The sequence below is a fragment of the Trachypithecus francoisi genome, unplaced genomic scaffold (assembly GCF_009764315.1).
Source record: "Trachypithecus francoisi isolate TF-2019V2 unplaced genomic scaffold, Tfra_2.0 Lachesis_group10, whole genome shotgun sequence".
Taxonomy (NCBI): domain Eukaryota; kingdom Metazoa; phylum Chordata; class Mammalia; order Primates; family Cercopithecidae; genus Trachypithecus; species Trachypithecus francoisi.
This window is the reverse complement of record NW_022681455.1, coordinates 74,140,791-74,163,851: the sequence shown is the minus strand read 5'-3', so window position 1 is coordinate 74,163,851 and position 23,061 is coordinate 74,140,791. Positions and strand designations below refer to the sequence as shown.

At 40.3% G+C, this 23,061-nt stretch overlaps 1 protein-coding gene across 8 annotated transcripts in view; it reads left to right on the top strand.

The window, feature by feature from the left end:
- Positions 1–921: 921 nt before the first annotated feature.
- The window catches only part of TNRC6A (trinucleotide repeat containing adaptor 6A), a 101,696-nt gene continuing 79,556 nt past the window's right edge, over positions 922–23,061 (top strand). For 2 of the 8 annotated variants that reach the window (XM_033217725.1, XM_033217721.1), the window contains exons 1-3: positions 1,172–1,352; positions 1,764–1,811; positions 22,589–22,676. In XM_033217725.1, coding sequence (XP_033073616.1) covers positions 1,348–1,352; positions 1,764–1,811; positions 22,589–22,676 — 141 coding nt within the window. In that variant the 5' untranslated portion in view covers positions 1,172–1,347. Of the gene's footprint in view, positions 1,353–1,763; positions 1,812–22,588; positions 22,677–23,061 lie in introns of all 8 variants that reach the window. The other 6 variants (XM_033217722.1, XM_033217720.1, XM_033217727.1 and 3 more) reach the window with 4 other exon arrangements.

Genomic DNA, 23,061 nt, shown 5'->3' with positions numbered 1-23,061 from the left:
AAAAATAAAAAAAAAATAAAGCCAGTTGAAGGACTTAGGTTAGAAAAAGGAGAATGGGATGATCCACAGAGTGGGGTTTCTGAGAAAGTATAAAGGTTATAGATTTTAAGCACAGAGGAAGAATTATCTTTAAATTAGAAGAAAAAGCATGATGAAAGGTTGGAAAGAACACACACAAGTGAAAATATGTATCTTACGGTATCTACATGTATTATATATTGTTGTATCTACCTGCAGATATGTATGTCTTATCTACATGTAGGTATACATGTATACTTTTAATGTACACATATGCATCTGCGTCTACATTATACATATCGTAGTGTATCTACATGTATGTATCTTACTGTGTCTACACTAAGGTGTTTCTTACTGTGCGAGCTACTTTGGAACTTGCTTTTTCACTTATTCTATTGCAACCATTTCCCTCATGCCGGGATTATTCCTCCACATCATTTTTACAGTGTCCTAATACCTGCCAGTAGCTGTCTTCGAAGCCATCTAGTAGCGCTGGACATTTTGGCTGTTTACAATTTTTCACCATCATCAATACCACAGCTTAGTATCTCGATGGTGAAACATTTGCAGATACCCAGAATTATTTCCTGAGCAGAAAATCCGTGCAGGCGGAATTGCTGAGTCAAAGGTCGGTGGATAAAAATCGCTTCTAAGCCTCACAACCCGCCTCAGGTATGCATTCTTTACCTGAGGAGGAAAAGAGAAGCAGAGAGGTTAAATAACTGACCCAAGGTCAAAAATAATTATAAGTGGCTGAATTCAAAAGCAGCGCGGGCTCATGAGGCTGAGGTTGGGGTAGGATTTGCGTTTTAGGCAATTTTTTTTTTTTTTTTTTGGTGTGTGTCAGTGGGGGAGGGGCCGGGCGGCGGGTAGGAAACTTGTGTCGCAGCAAAGAAGAAGGAGGGGAGTCCTCTCGGTCAGATCGGAGTCGGCCGCACCGAAAAAGGTTGGGCTTGGGGCTCCGCAGGCCCCCCAGCCACTCCGCGGGGCGCCTCGGAGGCTGTGACCTCCAGGGAGGTCCGGCCGGGTGCAGCGTGCCACGCCGGGGCGGTTGCCAAGGACCTGCCCCGTCTGCGGGTCCAGTTGCTAGGGCCTCCATCTTGGGGGCCAGTGGCCGCGGCGCCCCCGGAAGGGGTTGCCGAGTGGGGCATTCACTTCCGGTCTGGGGCCTGCGGCGGCGGCGGTGTCGGCGGCGGCGGCGGCGGCAGCGGGTCGGTGTAGAAAATGGCGCTGGTGCAGCGGCTCGGGCCTCTCCCCGCGGCGCTGCGGAGGGCTTGAGGCTCGCGAGCCTCCTTCGCCGCGCCCCACTTGCTCGTGCACTTTACACACATGAGGTGAGCGGAACGAGGGCCTCCCTCCGGGCGGGAGGAGCCGCGGACGCTGCCGCAGGGCCCGCAACCGCGGAGGTGGCGGCGGAGGCGGCGGCTCCGGGCGTCCCCGAGACTTCGGGCCTCGGCGGGAGGGCGCAGGCTACGTTGCTGCGGAGGCCGGGCGGGCGGCCCGGGGGAGCCTCACTGCGCCGCGCCGCGCCGCAGGGGCCGGGCCGGGTTTTGCGCCTCGCCTGCGCCGCCGGACCGCAGTCCGGGTTGCAGCCCCGCAGCTTTGTGAGTCCCCCTCCCCCCCGTCCCCTCCCCTCCCCCATCCGGCCCCGGCGCGAGCCTCTGCCGCAGCAGCTCCGTTTTCACGCGCATCTCGTTTTTGTGTGTGTGTTTTTGTTTTGTTTTTGTTTTTGTTTTTTGTTTCAGAGAATTGGAAGCTAAAGCTACCAAAGACGTAGAAAGAAATCTTAGCAGGTAAGATGGGCGAGCTTTCCATCTCCCGCCCCATGATAATCGTGTATTTTTACTCCGATTCACCCTTTCTGGGTTGAGAAGTTCCCCCGTGTCATTTTCTTCCGCACCCAGAGAGCAGACATTCGGGAGAAGCGGCCTGGGGGGAATACTGGAGGGATTGCGGAGAGATGCGTAATTACGCGTGTTTCTTTCTTTAAAAAAAAAAAAAAAAGCGCAAAGCAATTCTTGTAAACTTAGTTAAAGCATTCTCACCCTTTTAGAATTTAATTAGGGGACTTGTGCATTAATTACTATTGTAAATGGTTGCAGGCATTGTGTGACTCATGATTGAGGCGGCCCTTATGGCGGGCTGTCAAACTGTTTTGGCTTCCCCGTTATTACTTTGTAGTTCAAATTGTTGCCTTTATGAAAAGATACTATGTGTTCGCATTTTCTTTCCCCCACCCCCCCAACACATTGTAGTCAGGCGGATTCTGTTGCATTGGAAACAGTTTTGTCCTTGAACTTTACCAAGCATAAGCTGCGTTTTGTTTTCCTTTGAAACTCCATTTTTGTCAGTGTTCGGTGTGTGCTCTTTTTATCAGCCAGTAAAATAATTAAAAATATTTTCTCCAGAAGAGGTTATCGTTCCTGTTGGGTCTTCTTGGGCCCTGCTGCTTTTGCATGACCGCGAAGGGAGGAGGTTTTTTTTTTTTGTTGTTTTTAAAACAGTGTCTTTATGGAATGGAAATATTTAGCTTCATTGAGCTGTAATTGCCTAAGCATCAAGGAATTGTACTGTATTTAACTCCTTTTCACATTCATTTTCTTTCCTACCGTCTTTTCCTTTCTTATTCATCTTTTTCTTTTGCATCATATTGGGACACTCAGGGAAACTTAGCCAGTTAACCAAATCCGTGAATAGCTTTTTTTTTTCTTATTTTTTTTCACTTGTTGAGAATAAAATAAAATTTCTCTTATCTCAGGTTTTAATGTAGTTTACTCTTGATTATTGCAGATTTTAGGTTTACATTGGGGTTTTTAACACTCACATTTCAAATCGTCTGAATATTTTGCACTGTGTAGAATTGTTCCAAATTGCTGGCCTATTGAGTTTCATAAGATACTAATCTGTTCAGGTGATCGTTAAAGAATGTATTCCGATGGTGAAGGATAGGCATCATTGGTTTACGCAGTAAGGGATTCTCTGTTACTCAGAATAATTATGGAATCATTTAAAGGAAATTAAGTCTGACATCACTGACTATTTGTGGTATATTTACATAAATTTTGTTGTCAAAATCTAGTAAGGAAATGTTAAGATATGGAAACATTAAAGAAAACAGGTTGAGCCATTAAAGTGTAGTATCAGCAGAACAGAGCTTAGAGGTCTATTTCTCCTTCCATTTTTGTTTTGTCAGGTAACTGTATCAGTTTAATTCCTATGAAGGTGTTCTAGTACTTGATTAAAAATTGTCTGTACCACAGGTATAATTTTAATATTAGGTAGAACTCGAGTCTCTAGGTTGGCTATTTATCAGAGTTTGAATTCCAGCTCTGCTACTTGCAATATGACCTTGACTCTTGGCAAGTCACTTAGCCTCTCTCTGTCCAATCTATAAAACGAGCGGCTTGGGCCAGCTAGTTGCTGAGGTCTGTTAGGCCCTTTGGGTTACATAAAAAGGAGCAAAGTGGTGTCCATGTCCACAGAGGGCATGTACAGTCTAATAGAAAGACTATCGTAAGTACATAAATAACAGTAATACTAGGTAGATGACGTAGGAATCAAAAGATACCGTCCCATTCATGTGCTTGAGGATATTCAGTTGGTCAGAAGGCATGAAAGGAAAAACAAATATCAAAGAGATTGTAAGGCAATGTGTACTAAGGATCCAATGAGGGGGGAGCATTTCGTGCAGGTTAAAAGTGTTCTAAGGAAAGAGAGAAGTGATTAAGTGGGCAGATGGTTCCTTCAACTCCATCTCTAGCTGGGTTTGCTTTTTCACAAAAAAGAATGTATCTGTCTTTATCCATTAGTGCTCTCCCCAGGAAATCAAGGCATTGTATTCATTGAGTAACCATTTTTTGAGCATTTTCGATATTTCAAATGCAGGACTGGGCACTAAGCCAGGGAAGAATGTAAGTAGTTAAATTTATTGATTGCTTACTATGTGCCTGGCACAGTTTTCCTAAGATTTTACATGAACTCATCTGATCCTTGAAAAACCCTGTGAGGTAGGTAGTATTATTATCTCCATTTTACAGATGTAGAATTTGAGGTATAAGGTGGTTAAGTAACTTGGAGGAGACCATATCACTGGTAATTGGAGTAACTTTTTAGGCTTCGAACTTGAAAAATTGGAAAATTTCTTTTGATAGGCAGAACCCACAGATGCATGCAATACTTCTAGATCCGTTTCTCAATCTTGGCACTTGACATTTTGGACCAGATAATTTACTATTGTGAGGGTTGTTCTGTGCATCACTGGATGTTCAGCATCCGCAGTAGCACACCCTGCCCAATTGTGACAATCAAAAATGCTTCCAGATATTGCTAGATGTCCCTGGGTGTGGCGCAAAAATCGACCCTGGCTGAGAACCACTGCTCTAGATCTTCATTAGGAATTGTAATGTGAAAGCCCCCGACTTTTAAATGTTGAGTTAATTTAAACATCTTTTGGCCGAGTGCTGTGGCTCACACCTATAATCCCAGCACTTTGGGAGGCCGAGGCAGGTGGATTGCTTGAGGTCAGGAGTTCGAGACCAGCCTGGCCAACGTAGTGAAACCCCATTTCTACTAAAAATACAAAAATTATTTGGGCATGGTGGCGTGCGCCTGTAATCCCATCTACTCGGGAGGCTGAGGCAGGAGAATCACTTGAACCCGGGAGGCAGAGAGCCGAGATCTTGCCACTGCACTCCAGCCTGCTCAACAGAGTGAAACTGTCTGAAAAAAGAAAAAAAATCTTTTATTAACATGGAAGCCCAGACCCTATTATGTAGATCCTCAGTTTGGAAGCTCTGGTTTCTGAATGTCAAAGATGTGTTGCCATTCTCCTTTTACTCTACTAAGCTGCAAATCCTCAAGACTGTGTGTCTGCTGGTAGCAAGTGCCAGTTAAACATTGGCACAAGTAATAAATGTAGTTTACTATCATAGGTAAACTGTATTTTAAAATTCACAGTTGGCCATTAAAATTGTCACATTATGTTAGTATCATGGGAGCCATAATGTCTACGTGAAGGCAATACCATTATAACTGAACTTTGAAGAATCCATTTTGAAAGGCAGAGAAAAGGGCATTGTAAGAACAACAGCAGAAGTAAGGACACAAAAATCCAGAAAGTACAGGAGATTTTGATATTGCAGTGTGTAGTTCAGGTTATATAAGGTATTTGTAGCAAACTGGTTGAGGCCAGATGTAAAGGTTCTTGAATGTCAGGTTGAGGAACTTGTGCATAAATTTTTAGGTATGGGAACTATTGCGTGCTTTTTGTTGGGTACTGATGTGATAGAATAATCTTCTCGTCTGGAATTACTAACCAGGTGTATTTATGGGAGAAAACTAGCGACCTAGGCAAGAGGCGATGGAGGCCTGAATTGAAGTGGTGGCAAAGAGAGGTGAGTGAGGCTGGACCCAGTGGCTGACACCTGTAATCCCAGCACTTCGGGAGGCCAAGGCATGAGGATTGAGCCCAGGAGTTTGAGACCAGCCTGTGCAACATGATAGACCCTGCCTCTACAAAAAAATTTTTAAAAATTAACTGGGTATGGTGGTGTGCACCTGTAGTCCCAGCTACTTGGGAGGCTGAGGTGGGAAGTTGCTTGAGCCCAGGAGTTTGAGGCTGCAGTGAGCTGAGTTTGTGCCACTGCATTCCAGCCTGGGCAACAGAGTGAAACTCTGTCTAAAAATAAAGAAAAAAAAAAAGGAAAAAAGATGAGTGTATAAGATACTGAGAAAGTTAAGAATCTGGGATTTGACAGCTGATTAGGTGTCAGAGGAGTTAAAAATACGTAGGGACCTTCATCTTGGGTGAATGAGAGTTTGACCCAACCTCTGAACAGAATAGAAGTCAGAGCAGAAATAGGAGTTCGGGGAGAGAAGATGCTAAGTTGCATTTTGCAATTGTAAAAAAAAAAATCTGTCAGTACTGGTCTAGACCAGTTGAACTCAACTGGTCTAGTCTGAAAAAATATTTTGGAGGCCAGAATCATAGAATCGTTGAATATTTAGAGCTGGACTGTGACTTTAGATGGAGATCAGCCAGCATTCTCACTTACTCATTTCTCAAGTGAGAAAGCTATGGTTGAAACAGATTCAGTAACTTAATGCAAGTTTATATTCTCTATCAAGTGACAGAGCTGGGATTTAAACAGGCCTTTTGACTCTAATTCTAGCATTATTCCCATTGTGCAGTATTTTATTTTATATTGCACAATAGATAAAATATAATTTTGTTTTGTCCTTTTTTTCCTAAAAGAGTGAAAGCCATTATCTCAATATGTTATGTCCATTGCGATCACTTTACTATCATGTACTAAATGTGTTTAAAGTAGAAGTTAACTTCACGTTATGCTGATTTGTTCCCCCATAAACCAACTGTATGTCATCATACAACAAAAGTTGTTAAAAGTGCTATATACCATATAATGTTGCATCTAAACTGGGACACTTGTCTGAGATGCTTTTGCCTGGGACAAATGCTATATTAGAAATGACTAGGACAGGCCATGTGCGGTCCCAGCACTTTGGGAGCCGAGGCAGATGGATCATTTGAGGTCAGGAATTCAAGACCAGCTTGGCCAGCATGGTGAGACCCCATCTCTACTAAAAATACAAAAATTAGCCAGGTGTGGTGGCATGCACCTGTAATCCCAGCTATTTGGGAGGCTAAGACAGGAGGATCTGAACCTGAGTTGTGGAGGTTGCAGTGAGCCGAGATTGTGCCATTGCACTCCAGCCTCTGCAACAGAGTGAAACTCCATTTCGAAAGAAAGAAAGAAAATAAATGACTAGGACAGCAGGAGTATCTCCGTAGCTAAGGTGGATCCCACTCATGCAATTCATCAACCTTTGTCTGAAAAAAAAAAAAAATCTGATTTGGTTAACCTTTTCTTTTGCTTTGCTGTGATATGGTTTGCAGGCCAGCGCATGCTATTGCTATAGGTTAGTGCAAAAGTTAATTGTGGTTTTTGCCCATTTTTAATGTACAAACCTAATACGTTTTTTTTCTAGCTTAATTTGGCAAATAAGTGGTAAATCACCTGATAGAATAAATTAATCTCAAACTGTAAGCTTAATTTAAAAATGTGTAATAACCCTCTGTGGAAAATTTGAATATAAACATAAAAAGAATGCCATTCTGTAAGCTCTTTTGATTTTTGGCATCTGAAATATCTGAAAGTATCAATTGCAAAACATCTTTACAATTTTAATGATAACTGCAAAAATATTGCCCATGATTGGAAAGACTAAAATGGTATGCGTTATATGTATTCTGTTCAGACCAATGCATGATTAAGTCTCTCACTGAAAAAACAGAAATCCCTATCTCATTTAAAAATTGTTTAAAATTGGCGGTGCACTGTGACTCATGTCTGTAATCCCAGCACTTTGGGAGGCTGAGGTGAGCAGATCACTGGAGGTCAGGAGTTAGTTCGACACCAGCCTGACCAACATGGTGAAACCCCATCTTTACTAAAAATACAAAAATTAGCCTGGCATGGTGGCACATGCCTGTAATCCCAGCTACTTGGGAAGGTGAGGGAGGAGAATCGCTTGAACTTGGGAGGCGGGGGTTGCAGTGAGCCAAAATTGCACCATTGCACTCCAGCCTAGCCTGGGCACAAAAGCAAAACTCTGTCTCAAATAAATAAATAAATAATCATTCTAACCTTAAGCAGAATTGCAAAAATGTTGCAACAAATACCTGTGTCTCTTTACCTAGTTTTAATGATTATTAGTATTTTGCCACGTTTGTTCTATCATGACATTGCACACCAAAATATGGCAGTAGGTATCTCACAGAATAAGGGCATCCTACCTAACAGCAATCAAGTGATCACCCACAGGAAGTTTAACTTTACAATACTGTCTGGTCCCTATTCAGAGTTTCCCAATTTTCTCGATTTTTTTTTTTTTAAGTTATATTTGTTCTTTCACTCAGTTCCTGCATCCTGGGTTGCATTTAGTTGTGTCTGATGTTTCTCTTACATTAGGAGCATTTTCCTGCCCTTTTCTGCTTCTCTAATGACAATGCCATTTTGAAATAGTCCAGTCTAGTAGTTTTTGCAGACTGAAATTTGCATTTTTTGTGTCTTGTCTGTATGATAAGGTTCAGGTTGACCCTTTTTGGCAGGAGTATCCCATAGGTGATGATGTGTTTGTCTTCAGTATTCCCTCCCCACAGCATTTTGAAGTAAATTAACCGAAAGGTTATCCAGTACTCTCATTTCTACACTGACTTGGTGTTTCTTTCATTTTAGGAAATGCCAAACAGTTGGTTTAAAAGCCTTTGTATTTAAATCGATCGGCCATAATGATTACTGCTTTTATGAAGATTTATGCTGAAGGTAGCTCCCTTACTGTGGGACATAAAAGTTGCTTGTTTTCAGCTTTGACCAGTGATGAACTGATAACCCTGGTAGGAAAATGAAACATTGGGGCCGGGCTTGTAATACACTTTCTTGAAAGAATGCCTCGTTGAAATTAGAGGGGCACGGTGCCACCAGACCAAGGGTTCTCATCCTGATTCTACAGAGGGACCACAGGTATTATGAAGTATTTTGCAAAATTGAATGTATGCTAAAATAAAAAAAAAACACAACAAAAGCAGATACAGTCCTTAGTGCTCATTGGATCTCAAAGGGTCATTACTCCTCAAAGATTAAGAAACTGCTTCGTTATGAGGAGGTTGTCAGAGGAGCTGAATAGTATCAATAAGAGGAAGATGTTTGAGATTCAAAAGGAAGTAATATTCGACTAAGGCATAGCTTCTTTCCATCTTACAAAAAAGCCATCCATGAAAATAAATATAGTTTAAATTTCCTATTTAAGATGTCTTATTTTAAAAATGATTTGCATACTCTGTGTGTTTGAGTTGGCTATGAAGCAGGAATCCTAGCATTTCCACTCTTGTAACTAGGGAAAAGCATTTTAAATTTTTAGCAGTAGTATATTATGTGATGATGACTCAGCTGACTTCCCATTTTAAATGGAATGTTCAAAACAGATTGAAACCTGGTTGAGGAATTTTATACTTTGAACCTTACAAGATATTTTCTGCAAACAGTGACTGATTGGATTTTGTATAATAACAAACAAGATTAAACCAACTCAGTTGTTTTGTTGTTCTTATTAGTGGTTTTCAGTCAGGGAGCATTTATTGAGCTGTTTGCTGCAATAATATTGAATATTTTTAGAGTTATGACGTCTGTGTTTTGTTGACTTTGGTCCTTTCTTTCTCCCATTCTTTTGAAGTTTCCCTAAAACACATGTGTGCACGGACGGGAGAAAATGGTAGTTAAGTATGTGCTGATTTTAAATGTCCTTCTAAATATCATTTATTCCTTGATCATTGACTATATAAATGATGTAAAAGAAATATGTTTTGTATGTTATTCCACTTGTGAATCCCTTTGCAATGTGAGGCATATAGTGAAAATCTTACCTTTTAAAGATAGGGTCATAAAATGTGCATTCTTTACACTGCTGCAGGTTAATCATCCTCAAGCCATGTTTATGAGGCCTGTCAGTCACTATTTCTTAGAAACCTTTGTTAGCTCTTCCCCAGTGACTCTCAGCTTATCAATTTTGCCTTCCACCTTTTACCCTGTCCCCAATTCTTCCTTCTCTGAATGTACCCTTCAATTTCTCTCTCAACTTTTAAATAACAGCTTTATTCAGATAAAATTCCCGTACGATAAAATTCACCCCTTTAAAGTCCACAAAGTGTATGATTTAATGGTTTTTAGTTTATTCACAGAGTTGTGCAGTCAGCACCACCATCTGATTCTAGAATTTTCACCCCTTACCCAAAAGCCCCATAATAGCAGCCACTCCCCATTTGTCCCTTCCCCCCAGCCTCTGGCAACCACTAATCTACATTCTATTGTAACTCTATGAATTTGCCTATTTTCGTTTGAGTGGAATCATACTATATGATTCTTTTGTACCTGACTTGTCTTATTTAGTGTAATGTTTCCAAGATTCGTCCATCACATCGCATATATCCTTTATTCCTTTTTATGGGCAAATAAATGTCATTGTATGGCTGTTGCCCATTTTGTTAGTCCATTCGTCAGTTAATGGGCATTTGGGCTGTTTTTTACTTTGGGGCTTTTATGAATAATATTGCTATGAACATTTATGTACAAATGTTTGTGTGGACATATATTTTCAATTCTATTGGTTATACACCTAGGAGTGGAATTGCTGGGTCATATGGTAACTCTAACTTTTTGTTTGTGTTGTTTTGTTTTGTTTTTTGAGACGGACTCCCTCTCTTGCCCAGGCTGAAGTTCATTGGCGCAATCTCAGCTCACTGCAACCTCCCACCTCCCAGACTCAAGCCATCCTCCCACCTCTGCCTCCCAGGTAGCTGGGACTGCAGGCGCATGCCACCGCGCCTGGCTAATTTTTTTGTATATTTTGTAGAGATAGGGTTTCACTGTGTTGCTCAGCCTTTATTTAACTTTTTGAGGAACTGCCAGACTGTTAGCAAAGCAGCTGCACAGTTTTACATTCTCATCAGCAATGTATGGAGGCGCTGGTTTCTCCAAATCCTTTCCATTGCCAGCATTTTGTTAGGGTTCTTGTTTCTGATTTTAGCCATCCTAATGGATGTAAAGTGGTATCTCATTGTGGTTTTGATTTACATTTTCCTAATGGCTAATGATTAGAATCTTTTCATGTCCTTATTGGCCATTCGTATATCTGATCTGAGAAATGACCATTCAGATTCTTCTCCCATTTTTAAATTAGGTGATATTTTTTGTCACTGAAAAAGATCTTTATATGGCTTAGATACAAGTCCCTTATTAGATACATGATTTACAGGTATTTTTTTTCCTATTTTGTGGCTTTTGTTTTTACTTATTGTGTTTTTTTGTTGTTGTTGTTTTTTTTTTTTTTTGAGACAGAGTCTCACTCTGTTGCCCAGGCTGGAGTGCAGTGGCATGATCTCAGCTCACCACAAACTCCACCTGCCAGGTTCAAGCATTTCTCCTCCCTCAGCCTCCTAAGTAGCTGGGATTACAGGCACCCACCACCACACCCGACTAATTTTTGTGTTTTTAATAGAGACACGGTTTCACCATGTTGGCCAGGCCGGCCTTGAACTCCTAGGCTTAAATGATCCACCCACCTCTGCCTCCCAGAGTGCTAGGATCCCAGGCATGAGCCACTGCGCGCAGTCTCTCTTCACTTTCTTGATGGAGCCCCTTGAAGCACAGAAATTTTTAATTTTGTAAGTGTAGTTTACCCATTTTTTTTTTCTGTTACTGGTGTTGGCAACAAATCCAAGGACACAAAGATTTACTTGTATTCTAATAATTTTATAGTGTTAGTTCTTATGATTAGTTCTGTAATTCATTTTGAGTTAAGTTTTGCCTATGGCATGAGGGCTCCAACTTCATTCTTGTTACGTAACTATCCAGTTATTCCAGCTTCATTTGTTGGAAAGACTTTCATCTTGGCACGCTGTTGAAAGTCAAGTCACTTGATCATAAAATGAAGAATTATTTCTGGACTCTCTATTCTGTTGATACTGTGTGTTCATCATTATGCCACTTCCACACTGTGTTAATTACTTCAGCTTTGTAATAAGTTTGGAATCAGTATGAGCCTGCCTTCAAGACTGCATTGGCTAGATAACCAGCTACTAATTATTTAAAAAAAATTTTTTTTAAAGATTGCATTGACTATTCTGGTTGCATTTCTTGTGAATTTTTGGATAAGCTTGTCAATTTCAGCAAAAAGGCAGCTGAGATTTTGATAGGAACAGTGTTGAATATGTAGGCCAGTGTGGACGGTATTGCATTTTATAATATTAAGTCTTCCAGTTCACAAACATGGAATCTTTTTCTGTTTATTTAGGTCTTTAATTGCTTTCAAAGATGTTAGGTAGTTTTCAGTGTTTAATTGTGCTTTTGTGAAATTTATTCCTAAAACTTTTTGATGCTATTGTAGATGGAATTGTTTTCTTGATTTACTCTCTGGGTTGTCCACTGCTACTGTATAGAAATACAATAGTTTTTTTTAAAGTTTTTTAAAAATTGTAAAACACGTAAAATTTACCATCTTACCCATTTTAAATGATGTCGTTTGGTGGCATTAAGTCCATTCACATTGTTGTGCAGCCATCACCACTATCCATCTCTGCATCTCTTCATCTTGTAAAACGGAAACTCTGTACCCATTAAATCGTAACTCCCTATTGCCTTCAACTCTTGGCAGCCACCATTCCACCTTCTGTCTCTATGCATTTGATTATTCTAGATACCTCATTAGTGGAGTCACAGAGTTTTTGTCCTTTTGTGACTGGCTTATTTTACTTAGCATAGTGTCCTCAAGTTTTGTCCATATTATAGTGTGTGTCAGCCAATTGATTTTTGCATGTTGATACTGTATCCTGTGGCTGTGCTGAACATGTTCATTAGTTCTAGTAGTCTTTATGTATATGGATTCATTCGGACTTTCTGTGTACAAGAGCCTGTCATCTGTGAATAGAGAGAGTTTTACATCTTTTCCAATTTTGGTGCATGCTTACTCACACATACACTCTTTTTTCTGACTGGAACCTCCAGGTCAATGTTGAATAGGAAGTGGCAAAATCAGACATCCTCGTCTTGTTCCTAATCTTAAGGAGAAGTATGCAGTCATTATCATTATGTATATTGTGAGCTGTGAGCCTTTATCAGGTTAAGGAAGTTTTCTTTTATTCCTATTTTGAGTGTTTTTGTCTCACAAAATGATACTGGATTTTGTCAGATGCTTTTTCTGTGTCTCTTGAAATCATCATGTAGCTCTTTGTCCATTATTCTATTAACATGGTGTATATCGTTGATTTTCATGTTAAACCAATTTTGCATTCCTGGGATAAATCCACTTTGTGTAGTCCTGTTTGTATGTTGCTAGATTTGGTTTGTTAGTCTTTTGTTGAGGAGTTTTATGTTTGTATTCATAAGGGTTATTGGTCTATAGATTTATCTTTTGATACCTTGGTTCTCTTTTGGTAACTGGTACCTGATTTGCTCTGGTTTGCAATCTGGGACCTTTAGCTGTTGGTTTTGCATCCACCTAATTCTGCATTGTGCTATAATAATTGTTTTTATGTATTGTTTTATTTTCTACTGTATACACTTCCTCCTTTGGTTGCAACCTTCTTTGCATCCTAACCTTAGTTTAGTGCAGTGCTATGTGCCTAGTCTCTCATGGCTAGCTATTAGTGTACACATTTTACATTTTATTTATTTATTTTTTTGGAGGCATGTTCTTACTCTATTGCCTAGGCTGAAATACGGTGGCGTGATCGTGGCTCATTGTAGCATTGAATTCTTGGGCTCAGGTGATCCTTGTGCTTCAGCCTCCTGAGTAACTGGGACTACAGGCATGTGCCTTTGTACCTGGCTAATTTTTTAATTTTTGTAGAGACAGGGTCTTGCTATGTTGCCCAGGTTTGTCTCAAACTCCTGGCCTCAAGTGATCCTACCACGTTGGCCTTCCAAAGCACTGGGATTACAGGTGTGAGCTACCACACCTAGTCCGTGTACACCTGTTTTTTTTTTTTTTTTTTTTTTTGAGACGGAGTCTCGCTCTGTCGCCCAGGCTGGAGTGCAGTGGCCGGATCTCAGCTCACTGCAAGCTCTGCCTCCCGGGTTTATGCCATTCTCTTGCCTCAGTCTCCCGAGTAGCTGGGACTACAGACGCCCGCCACCTCGCCCGGCTAGTTTTTTGTATTTTTTGGTAGAGACGGGGTTTCACCGTGTTAGCCAGGATGGTCTCGATCTCCTGACCTCGTGATCTGCCCGTCTCGGCCTCCCAAAGTGCTGGGATTACAGGCTTGAGCCACCGCGCCCTGCCCCGGGTACACTTTTTACGTGCATCTGTTAAGTACTTCATCTGCGTTACCCAATTAGATCTTCACAATCACCCATTGAGGGAGGTCCAATTTGAGACGTCTGATAAATTAGATGAAGAAAGTTTCAGAGAAATAAAATAAATTAAGATTATACACATAGATAGTGGAATTGAGGTTAAGACCACTTCTATTTGACATTTGGACCTAGGGGTTTTCACTGCATGCTATGCTGCCTAGGAAATGCTTATTTGAATAGATTGGAATTGAACTGGTCCTTAAAGGAGAAGTAACATATGGGTAAGAGTAAGAATTAAAAGAGTGCATTTTTGGCAGTCGTGTTGGGGTTACAGTGTTAGTAAAGGCAAGGAAGCAGGAATTGGAATCTAATTAGAGTGCCCAGCGACAGGGAGTATTGTACAAGTAGGACTGTTTTTTGTCCCCAGAGCAGTAATTAGTCCTATTTGGAAGAGTGAGATTAACATCTAAAATAATTAGAAAATGTCTGGGCACAGTGACTCACACCTGTAATCCCAGCACTTTAGGAGACGGAGGCAGGTGGATCACCTGATGTCAGGAGTTTGAGACCAGCCTGTGTAACATAGTGAAATCCTGTCTCTACTAAAAATTCAAAAATTAGCTGGGTGTGGTGGCAGGTACCTGTAGTCCTAGCTGCTCAGGAGTATTGTACAAGTAGGCAGGAGAATCACTGGAACCAGGGAGGTGGAGGTGGCAGTGAGCGGAGATCGAGCCATTGCACTCCAGCCTGGGTGACAGAGCAAGATGCTGTCTCAAATAAAATAAAATAATTAGAAAATGAGTATTGTTTAATTAGAGGTCGAGGGTGAGGTATGTTTGGATTGGAAAGAATCATGAAGGAATTAGAAATTAAGCCTTTTAAAAGAAGAGTAGGATTTGGGTGAGTAGATTTAGCAGACTGAGTTTTGGGTTAACTTTACCACAGTCTTGTACCATCTAACAAGGCATTAGGACTTTCTGATCCTCAATTTCTTTAACTGTCAAAGGGGAATAATACCAGTGCCATGTTTCAAGGTTGTGAGTTCAAAATGGATAATATCTCAGAATCCTTTGTAAATTGTAAGTGTTTTTGTCCTTATGGTGTAGTATCTATTATTTTCTGAGTTTCTAAACTCACTAGCTTTCCTCAATCTGAGCTTTTAATTAATTTATTATTTTTGAGAAAGGGCTTTACTCTGTCACCCAGGCTGGAGCGCAGTATGGAATGATCTTAGCTCACTGTGCAACCTCTGCTTCCCAGGCTCAAATGATCTTCCCACCTCATCCTCTTGAGTAGTTGGGACTACAGGCATGCACCACCACACCCACTTAATTTTTGTATATTTGTAGAGAGAGGGTTTTGCCATGTTGCCCAGGCTGGTCTTGAACTCCTGGGCCCAAGCAATCTGCCTTGGCCTCCCAAAATGCTAGAATTGCAGGCATGAGCCACTGTGACCTGCAGAGCTTTTTATTTTGAATTAATTTCAGATGTAGAGAAATGAAAGAATAGAACAAAGAACTTCTGAATATCCTTAACCCTTAATCCTCAAATATTAACATTTAATCACATTTACTTTATTCCCCCTGTTTTTTATACATACTAATTTTTACCATTTAAGAGTAACTTACAGACATGATACCCCTTTACTCCTAAACACTTAGTCAAAGTTATTTTCTTGGTAACTACAGTACCATTATGAAAATGGGCACTGTAACATTGGCACAGTCTTAATAGATCTACAGATCTTACTCAAATTTTGCCAGTTGTCTCAATAATTCTCTTTTTTTTTTTTTTTTTTTGAGACGGAGTCTTGCTCTGTCACCCAGGCTGGAGTGCAGTGGCCGATCTCAGCTCACTGCAAGCTCCGCCTCCCGGGTTCACGCCATTCTCCTGCCTCAGCCTCCCGAGTAGCTGGGACTACAGGCGCCCGCCACCTCGCCCGGCTAATTTTTTGTATTTTTAGTAGAGACGGGGTTTCACCATGTTAGCCAGGATGGTCTCGATCTCCTGACCTCGTGATCCGCCCATCTCGGCCTCCCAAAGTGCTGGGATTACAGGCTTGAGCCACTGCGCCCGGCCAATAATTCTCTTTAGAGCCAAAGAAAATTTATTTTTTCCTGGTCAGGTCTTCAATCCAAGATCACAAGTAGCATTTAGTTTTCATGTTTGTTTAGTTTCCTGCATTCTGGAAGTTTCTTAGTTTCTGTTCTTCAGGACCTTGATATTTTTAAAGAATACAGGCTAGTTACTTTGTAGAATGTCCCTCAGTCTGTATTTGTCTGATATTTCCTTATGACCTGATCAGGTTATGCTGTTTTGGCAGGAATAGTGCAGAACTGATGTAGTGTTCTCAGTACATCATGTCAGGAGCTGCCTGATATCCTTTTATCCCATTATTGGTGATGGTTAACTTCAACTGCTTGGGTAAGGTGGTCTGTGTCAGGTTTCATCTCTGTGAAGTTAGTATTTTTCTCCTTGTAATTAATAACATTATTGTTGGGAGATACTTTAGTGAGAGTACGTACATGTCTTGTTTCTCGTCAATGTGCTTACCTTAATCAGTAGGGCTGAATAGTGATTTTTAAAGTCAACCATTCTTCTTACATTAGTTGATATTTTACTGTAAGATTTGGTACTTCTCCCCATTCACTCACTGAGTCATTCATTCATATCAGTATGGACCCATGGGTTCTTATTTTATTCAGTTTTTTGTAATTTTTTGTTAGCATAATTTATTGCTCAAATTATGGTGCTAGTAGAAGCCCCTTTCAAGCTCAACTTCCCACTTTTTGAGATCCATACTGTCATCTGGATCCTTACTGCTATCTGTTTGTATGCTATTCTCCTTCCTTCCTAAGGGGAAGACATGCCAGCTAAAGCTAAGCTAAGAAATATACAGCATTGCTGTCACTCTGTCTGTTGTCCTCTCTTCTCGTCATACTCTGTCACAAATATATTTTTTTTATTTGTATATATATACATCTCCAGAATTTCTTTATGCACATACAAGGACATGTAAATATATATAGTAATATCCCTCCCAACACAAAAAGATAGCACACTGAGCCTTAGATTTTGTTTTGTTTTTCCAGTTAACTTTAAGCCCTCCTGATCCTTTCACATCTGGATGTAGAGGAGACCTTTCTTTTGCAGCTGCATAATATTCCATTTTAAGGATGTATCCATTTTATTTAACTACTGTATTTGCAGATAATTGTCAGTTATTGTAAATAGCATGTTCCCCACCCTTCGATACGATGACCCCTTTCCACTTGCAGATAACTATTAGTTTTCCTTACTTTAAAAAAATATACAAAACTTCATTTTATCCTATTCTGTTCATTTTACAGCTGAAGCTTTTGAAAAACTGATCCAAATCTCCAACTTCCTTACCTATTTTTGCTCCAGTTCAGTTTTCATCTCTACTGTCTGGTGAATTCTATAGTTTTGAAGGTTACTAGTGACTTCCTGTTGTGTAGTGCTAGACTGGTTTTGGTGATTAATTTAGGTAGGAGGATAAAAATGAGAAAAGGAATGGGGGGTGGCAATCAAATGGGAAAAGAGGAAGACTGGAAGGAAATAGAAGAAGGTGGGATCTGCAGGGGAGAAAGTAGGAGAACAGAATGTTTTTTGGCAGAAGATATGAAGTGTATTTTTATTTCTAGCTTGTAACGTACATTTGGCGTCTGTGTGAGGATGGGCTGGCTTCTGTGTGAGGATGGGCTGGCTTGTGGTGTGTTGCTGACTGATAGGCCCTCAGGAAAGTTACCTCCTGTTTTCTGTCTCCTAAAGCAAAATAGAGACACCTAACCCCTTGTCACATTATTGTCATTTCTCCCTCTGTCACCCAGGGTGGCATGCAGTGGCACAATCATAGCTCACTGCAGCTTCCAACTCCTAGGCTCAGTTGATTCTTGGGCCTCAGCCTTGCGTGTAGCTGAGACTACAGGTATGTACCACCACCCCTAGCTAATTGTTAGGATATTTTGAATTATCTCAGATTTATTCTTTGCTTTCTTTTTTCACTGCCACTGTGGTAGTTTGGGGAACTACACATTCACTTAGATTTTCGCAACAGTCTTCTCACCCTGTTTTTGCCAATTTATTGTCTATTCTTACCAACACTTTCCCTCCCTTTTTCAATTCCAGTCAATGCTGGTCCCTGCAGTTGTCATGCTGACAAGTCTCCATACTTCACTTGTGCCCACACCTTTCTGTGCTCCTAAAAAATCTTGCCTCTTTTGCAAGAGCCAGATCGACTTCTTACTGCTCCATAAAGCCTTCCACAGTTGAAACAGTTCTTACACCTGTCTTATTTCACTACTCTTGTTTACAACCTGTACCAAATGTTTGTTTTCTTCAGATGTGTTCAGTTGTTCCTACAAAATTGTAGAAATTTTTTTCCTACAAAAAAATCATGTTTCCTGGCTGAGTACAGTGGCTCACCCCTGTAATCCCAGAACTTTGGTAGGCCGAGGTAGGAGGGTTGCCTGAGCCCAGGAATTTGAGACCAGCACCACCTCACTCCAGCTCGGGGCAACAGAGTGAGACTTCATCTCTTAAGTAAATAAATAAGTTTAGTGCTTGAGGTTTCTATTGGGAGCTGGTTCTGTACACCATGGAAATCTACCCCCGCCCCACTTTAAAATTACTGTGTAATATTCCTTGGTGTGATTACAGGATGATCTAACTTTTCCCTATTGATTGGTTTTTGGTTATGATTTTATGCTGCAGTGTCTATCTTTGTACAGTTCCTTTTTCAGAGGATTAGATTTGAATTGATGGATTATAAGATAGTGACATTTAAAAATTCGTTGTGAATAGATACTTCCAAATTGCTCACTAGAAGCTTAGTGCTACTTCATGCATACTTCCAATAGCGTGTACAAGAAAGAGTACCCTTCAGAAGGGATTAATTTTAATGATATTCAGTGCTGAGAATGTGGGAAAAATTGACCAGCAAGTGTCAGGAAGCACAAGAATAGGAAGGGGCATTCTCGCCCCGAGGTGTACCCTGCTGCCTTGGTAGGCCCTTTAAATAGAGACAAACTCTCATTAGGTTGCTTATTCCGTTCGCAAACTCCTGGCCTCCCAGACTGCTGGGATTACAGGCCTGAGCCGCCATACCCGGCCAGAAACGCATTCTTGAACAGTACAAGTAAATCATTTGTAGTGGCTACTGGAAGATGTGGGCAAAATTTGAAGCTTAGCTTGATTTGTTGTGTTTAATGTACCATCCTAATCTTGATCTATTTGTTTTTTCGGATCCAGATATTGCATTTCCCCTAGTCAATGTATGAAATCAACTTTAAGATACAATTTACATACAGTAACATTTAAACGTTGAGTGTATAGGTGAATGATTTGACAAATGTATACACCCTTATAACTACCACTCCAATCAAGTTAGAAAACATTTCCATCTTCCTAGAAAGTTCCCTCAGTGTCATTGACTTTTACAGGCCACCTCAAAGGCTTTATACATGAGATGAAGGACATAAGTCAAGTTCTGATAAAAGGGGAGTCTGGTTTTTACAGACGAGGTAGATTCATAGAACCTACAGATGTGAGGTATCCTGCAAAGTAGCCTTCAGGGCATGAATGATTGCTAATTGGAATGTTGTCTTGGTGGCAGGTGCATCAAACAAAGTGGCCCACTTAGGCCTTTCAAATCCATCAGCCCTTACTCCTCTTAATAGTTGTGGTAAATGATATAGTCAGATGTCTTAACTGAGTCTCTATGAACATTGAACTCCTGGAAGCTGACGTGTTTGGGCACAAGTTTTTTTGTTTGTTTGTTTGTTTGTTTTTTCAGTTGGCTTTCTGAAGGAGGAGATACGGGAAAACATATGACTGGTTGGCTGTGATGATGGTGTTGAAGAACAGAACTTACTCCCCTCTGTGCTTACAGTATCAACTGATATTGTGATATTTCCTTGAGAAGAAATGTGTGGTACATCTTTTAAGTACTAAGGGGGAAATTTTTGGCCAGGAAAACACTTGTTAGTAACCTCATCAAAAAGTCTTGAAAATGAAGTTTGAGAAAGGACAAAATACTCCAGATAGAGACCATTACATGGAGTAAAATTATAGTGACATAGAAGATCAGAAAAGGACATGTCTGTAATTCACAGCAGAACATGAAGAACAAATGCTGAAGATGCTAGATGTTTCTGAATAAGTATCTGTGATATTTTGACACAAGTAGGGTAAAGACAACCTTTTGGGTGCCACTGAGGACTGGTGAGTTGGATTCATGACTAGGCAATCGAGTGCTTACTAGATAAGCTTTGTGCTAAGTAAGCAGTCCTAATTCTTGTAAAAATACTAAGACATTGACATGTATGGCCATTTGTCCCCCGTTTTTTCATGAAGAAACAGACTGAAGAAGATTAAGTATTTTGAGCTAGTAATCAGCTTTTAATCTTGACTTCTGCGTGTCTCGGGGTAGGTAACATGACAGTGGTGTAACCTGGTTGCCATTGTTTACTGATTTTACTCTGCTGCTCTCGTATGCTGTGGCTGTCTTGCTCCTTACCTTCCCTGGGTTTGTACTGTGAGTGAGCTTGTTCAGTCTTACTACCTCCTGCACACAGAATTCAAAAGAGTGAGTCATTGCCACAGTTGGCAGGAATCTGTTATGTTACTCCATTAGCCACATGACAGTTCTGCTTGTAACAAAATGATAGCGAAATATAGCAACAGTTATCATACTCTTCTTCCAGTTATCCTTTTAGCTGATTTTAGTAGTCTTATACTTTACTAAGTTTTTATCAATTGTGCATAACGTCATTCATTTCCTTTTTCAATGTCTGCATCTCCTCTCAGTCTGTTCCGTCAGCAAAGCCAACTTAAATTTTGTTTAATCTCATTGCAGTGCACCTGTAGCAACCCCTTCCAGTTTCTTAGACACTTGCCTATCTTTCTCCTTTTATCTTCTTCAACGTCCCTACTGCCATATGCATTCCAGCCTGGATAAATAATGTGCAGCTTCCCAAATGTCTAGTTCATATCTCTAAACCTCTCCTTGTCTGCCTGATATTCTTAGTGTCCTCTCTGAAAAACTTCCTCAGGGCAGAGTTAGGTATTTTCATTTTGTGTGATGCTTTTCTTTGGGTAACTGGTGATTTTGGTTGTTGGTATTATGAATGAAGGTTTAGGGTCTAGACTTTAGGGTGATGACTATAGGTAGCTGGAGTGAATTTCTTCCACCTTTGCAAAGGTTTCTTTGCCCAGTAGACTCCTTCCGTGAATGGGAAGGCTGATCTGTGTGAAGGGTGTTGATTGGCAGGCTTTTACTTTACAGTGTGATGGACTTTGTTCTGAGACAACCAAACCCATTCAAGCACCTAACAGACTCCTGTGGAAGGTTTTGTTTCTTTAAAGAGTATTTATTTGGCTTTAGGCTGCATTTAGAAGCAACTACTACCTGTTGGCCGTGGAGACATCTGAAGGGGAAGTGGGTGGGAGGGGTTGAGTAGCTATGGCTTTTTTATTCCTTAGACAGTCTTTTTGCCTCATGCTTTCTTGCTCTGGTCTTCTGGAACCTCTCTAGAGCTCCACCAGAAAGGATGGTACCTAAAACATCCATTTCAGACTGCTCTTGTGTTTATTCTTGGGTGGGGTGGCTTTTGCTTTTGCTTATCAGCTTTGAATAGAATAAAAAAGTAATAATCTTTTTCCCCGAAAGGTAATAACCTGTTTCCTGAAACACATTTGCCCAGTCTGTCCCTTTGAAATCCTGAACCACAAGTTCTGTTGACAACTTTAGCCATTTGAGATTTTAAAAATTTAAACAAACTAATATGAAGAATACATTATTAGGCCGGGCGCCGTGGCTCACACTTGTAATCCCAACACTTTGGGAGGCCGAGGTGGGCGGATCACTTGAGGTCAGGAGTTTGAGACCAGCCTGGCCAACTTGGTGAAACCCCCTCTGTACTAAAAATACAAAAATTAGCCAGGCATGGTGGCAGGCGCCTGTAAAGTCCCAGCTACTTGGGAGACTGAGGCAGGAGAATATCTTGAACTCGTGAGGCGGAGGCTGCAGTGAACAGAGATCACGCCACTGCATTACAGCCTGGGTGATAGAGCAAGACTCCGTCTCAAAATAAACAAGAGTACATGATTGTTTCCTAAGAATTGATAGAATACTTTGTGATGTTTGTGGAATATGAAATTGTTGTAATGCTGAAATACAAGTCACCTATTTATTATTAAGATTATTAAGTTATGTTCTAAAAATATTTACAAAGCTATTTAGGGCAAGGAAAACTAAAGGTAGCTTCCAGAAACCTAGGTGAGAGGGGATTGTGAGGAGGTCTCAGGCATTGCCATTAGCTACTAATTGATACTTGGGGCCAGTAGCAAGGTAACTCCAGCTTAAATGAAGTTTACATTCTAGGATTGGAGGAAATTGCTTGTTTCCCAATGTAAAATTTGCTGATTTTAGGTTGTAACCTTCCTTGATATGATATTGAGATAAAAGTTGTACTACTTGTGGCTTATTAAAGTGAATTGTACCATATAGTGGCTATATAGTTAGGGTTAGGTTGCAGGTTGCATTTTATTTCAGTGAATGATAAAATAATAATTTGCCATGTCTTCTAATAAGAGTGAAAAAGTGAAAATGAACCTGTATGCAACATTATTTTTATCTCTCAATACATTTTGGGAAAGTTAATTGCAACTGTGTGGTTCAGGGATTTAGTGCAAGAAGAAGAACAGTTGATGGAAGAAAAGAAAAAGAAAAAAGACGACAAGAAAAAGAAGGAAGCTGCTCAAAAGAAGGTAGTATATGTATAAACTATTTATATTAAGCAGTTTAAACATAGAATTAAAAAGAAAATTATTCTTACAGATTTTTAAGGCATTTATTTGATTTAATGTTTTAGTTTTAATGGAGATTCATTTTAATATTTAATGTCTTTGAATATGCATACAAAGTAACTTGCTGAGTTTGTACAATTTAATGCATAGTTATTAATCTTGCCAATAGTTTTTCAAAGGTAAGTACATTTTATAGATCTTTATCTTTCAAATAGCTGTTCCTAGGTGTTTCATAATAATATCATTTTATAAGTAGGGAGAGCGTGGAATTTGTAGCCAAGTTCAGAGGATTTGAAATCTCACTCTCCCACATAGCACATAGAATGGTGTGACCTTACATTTTATT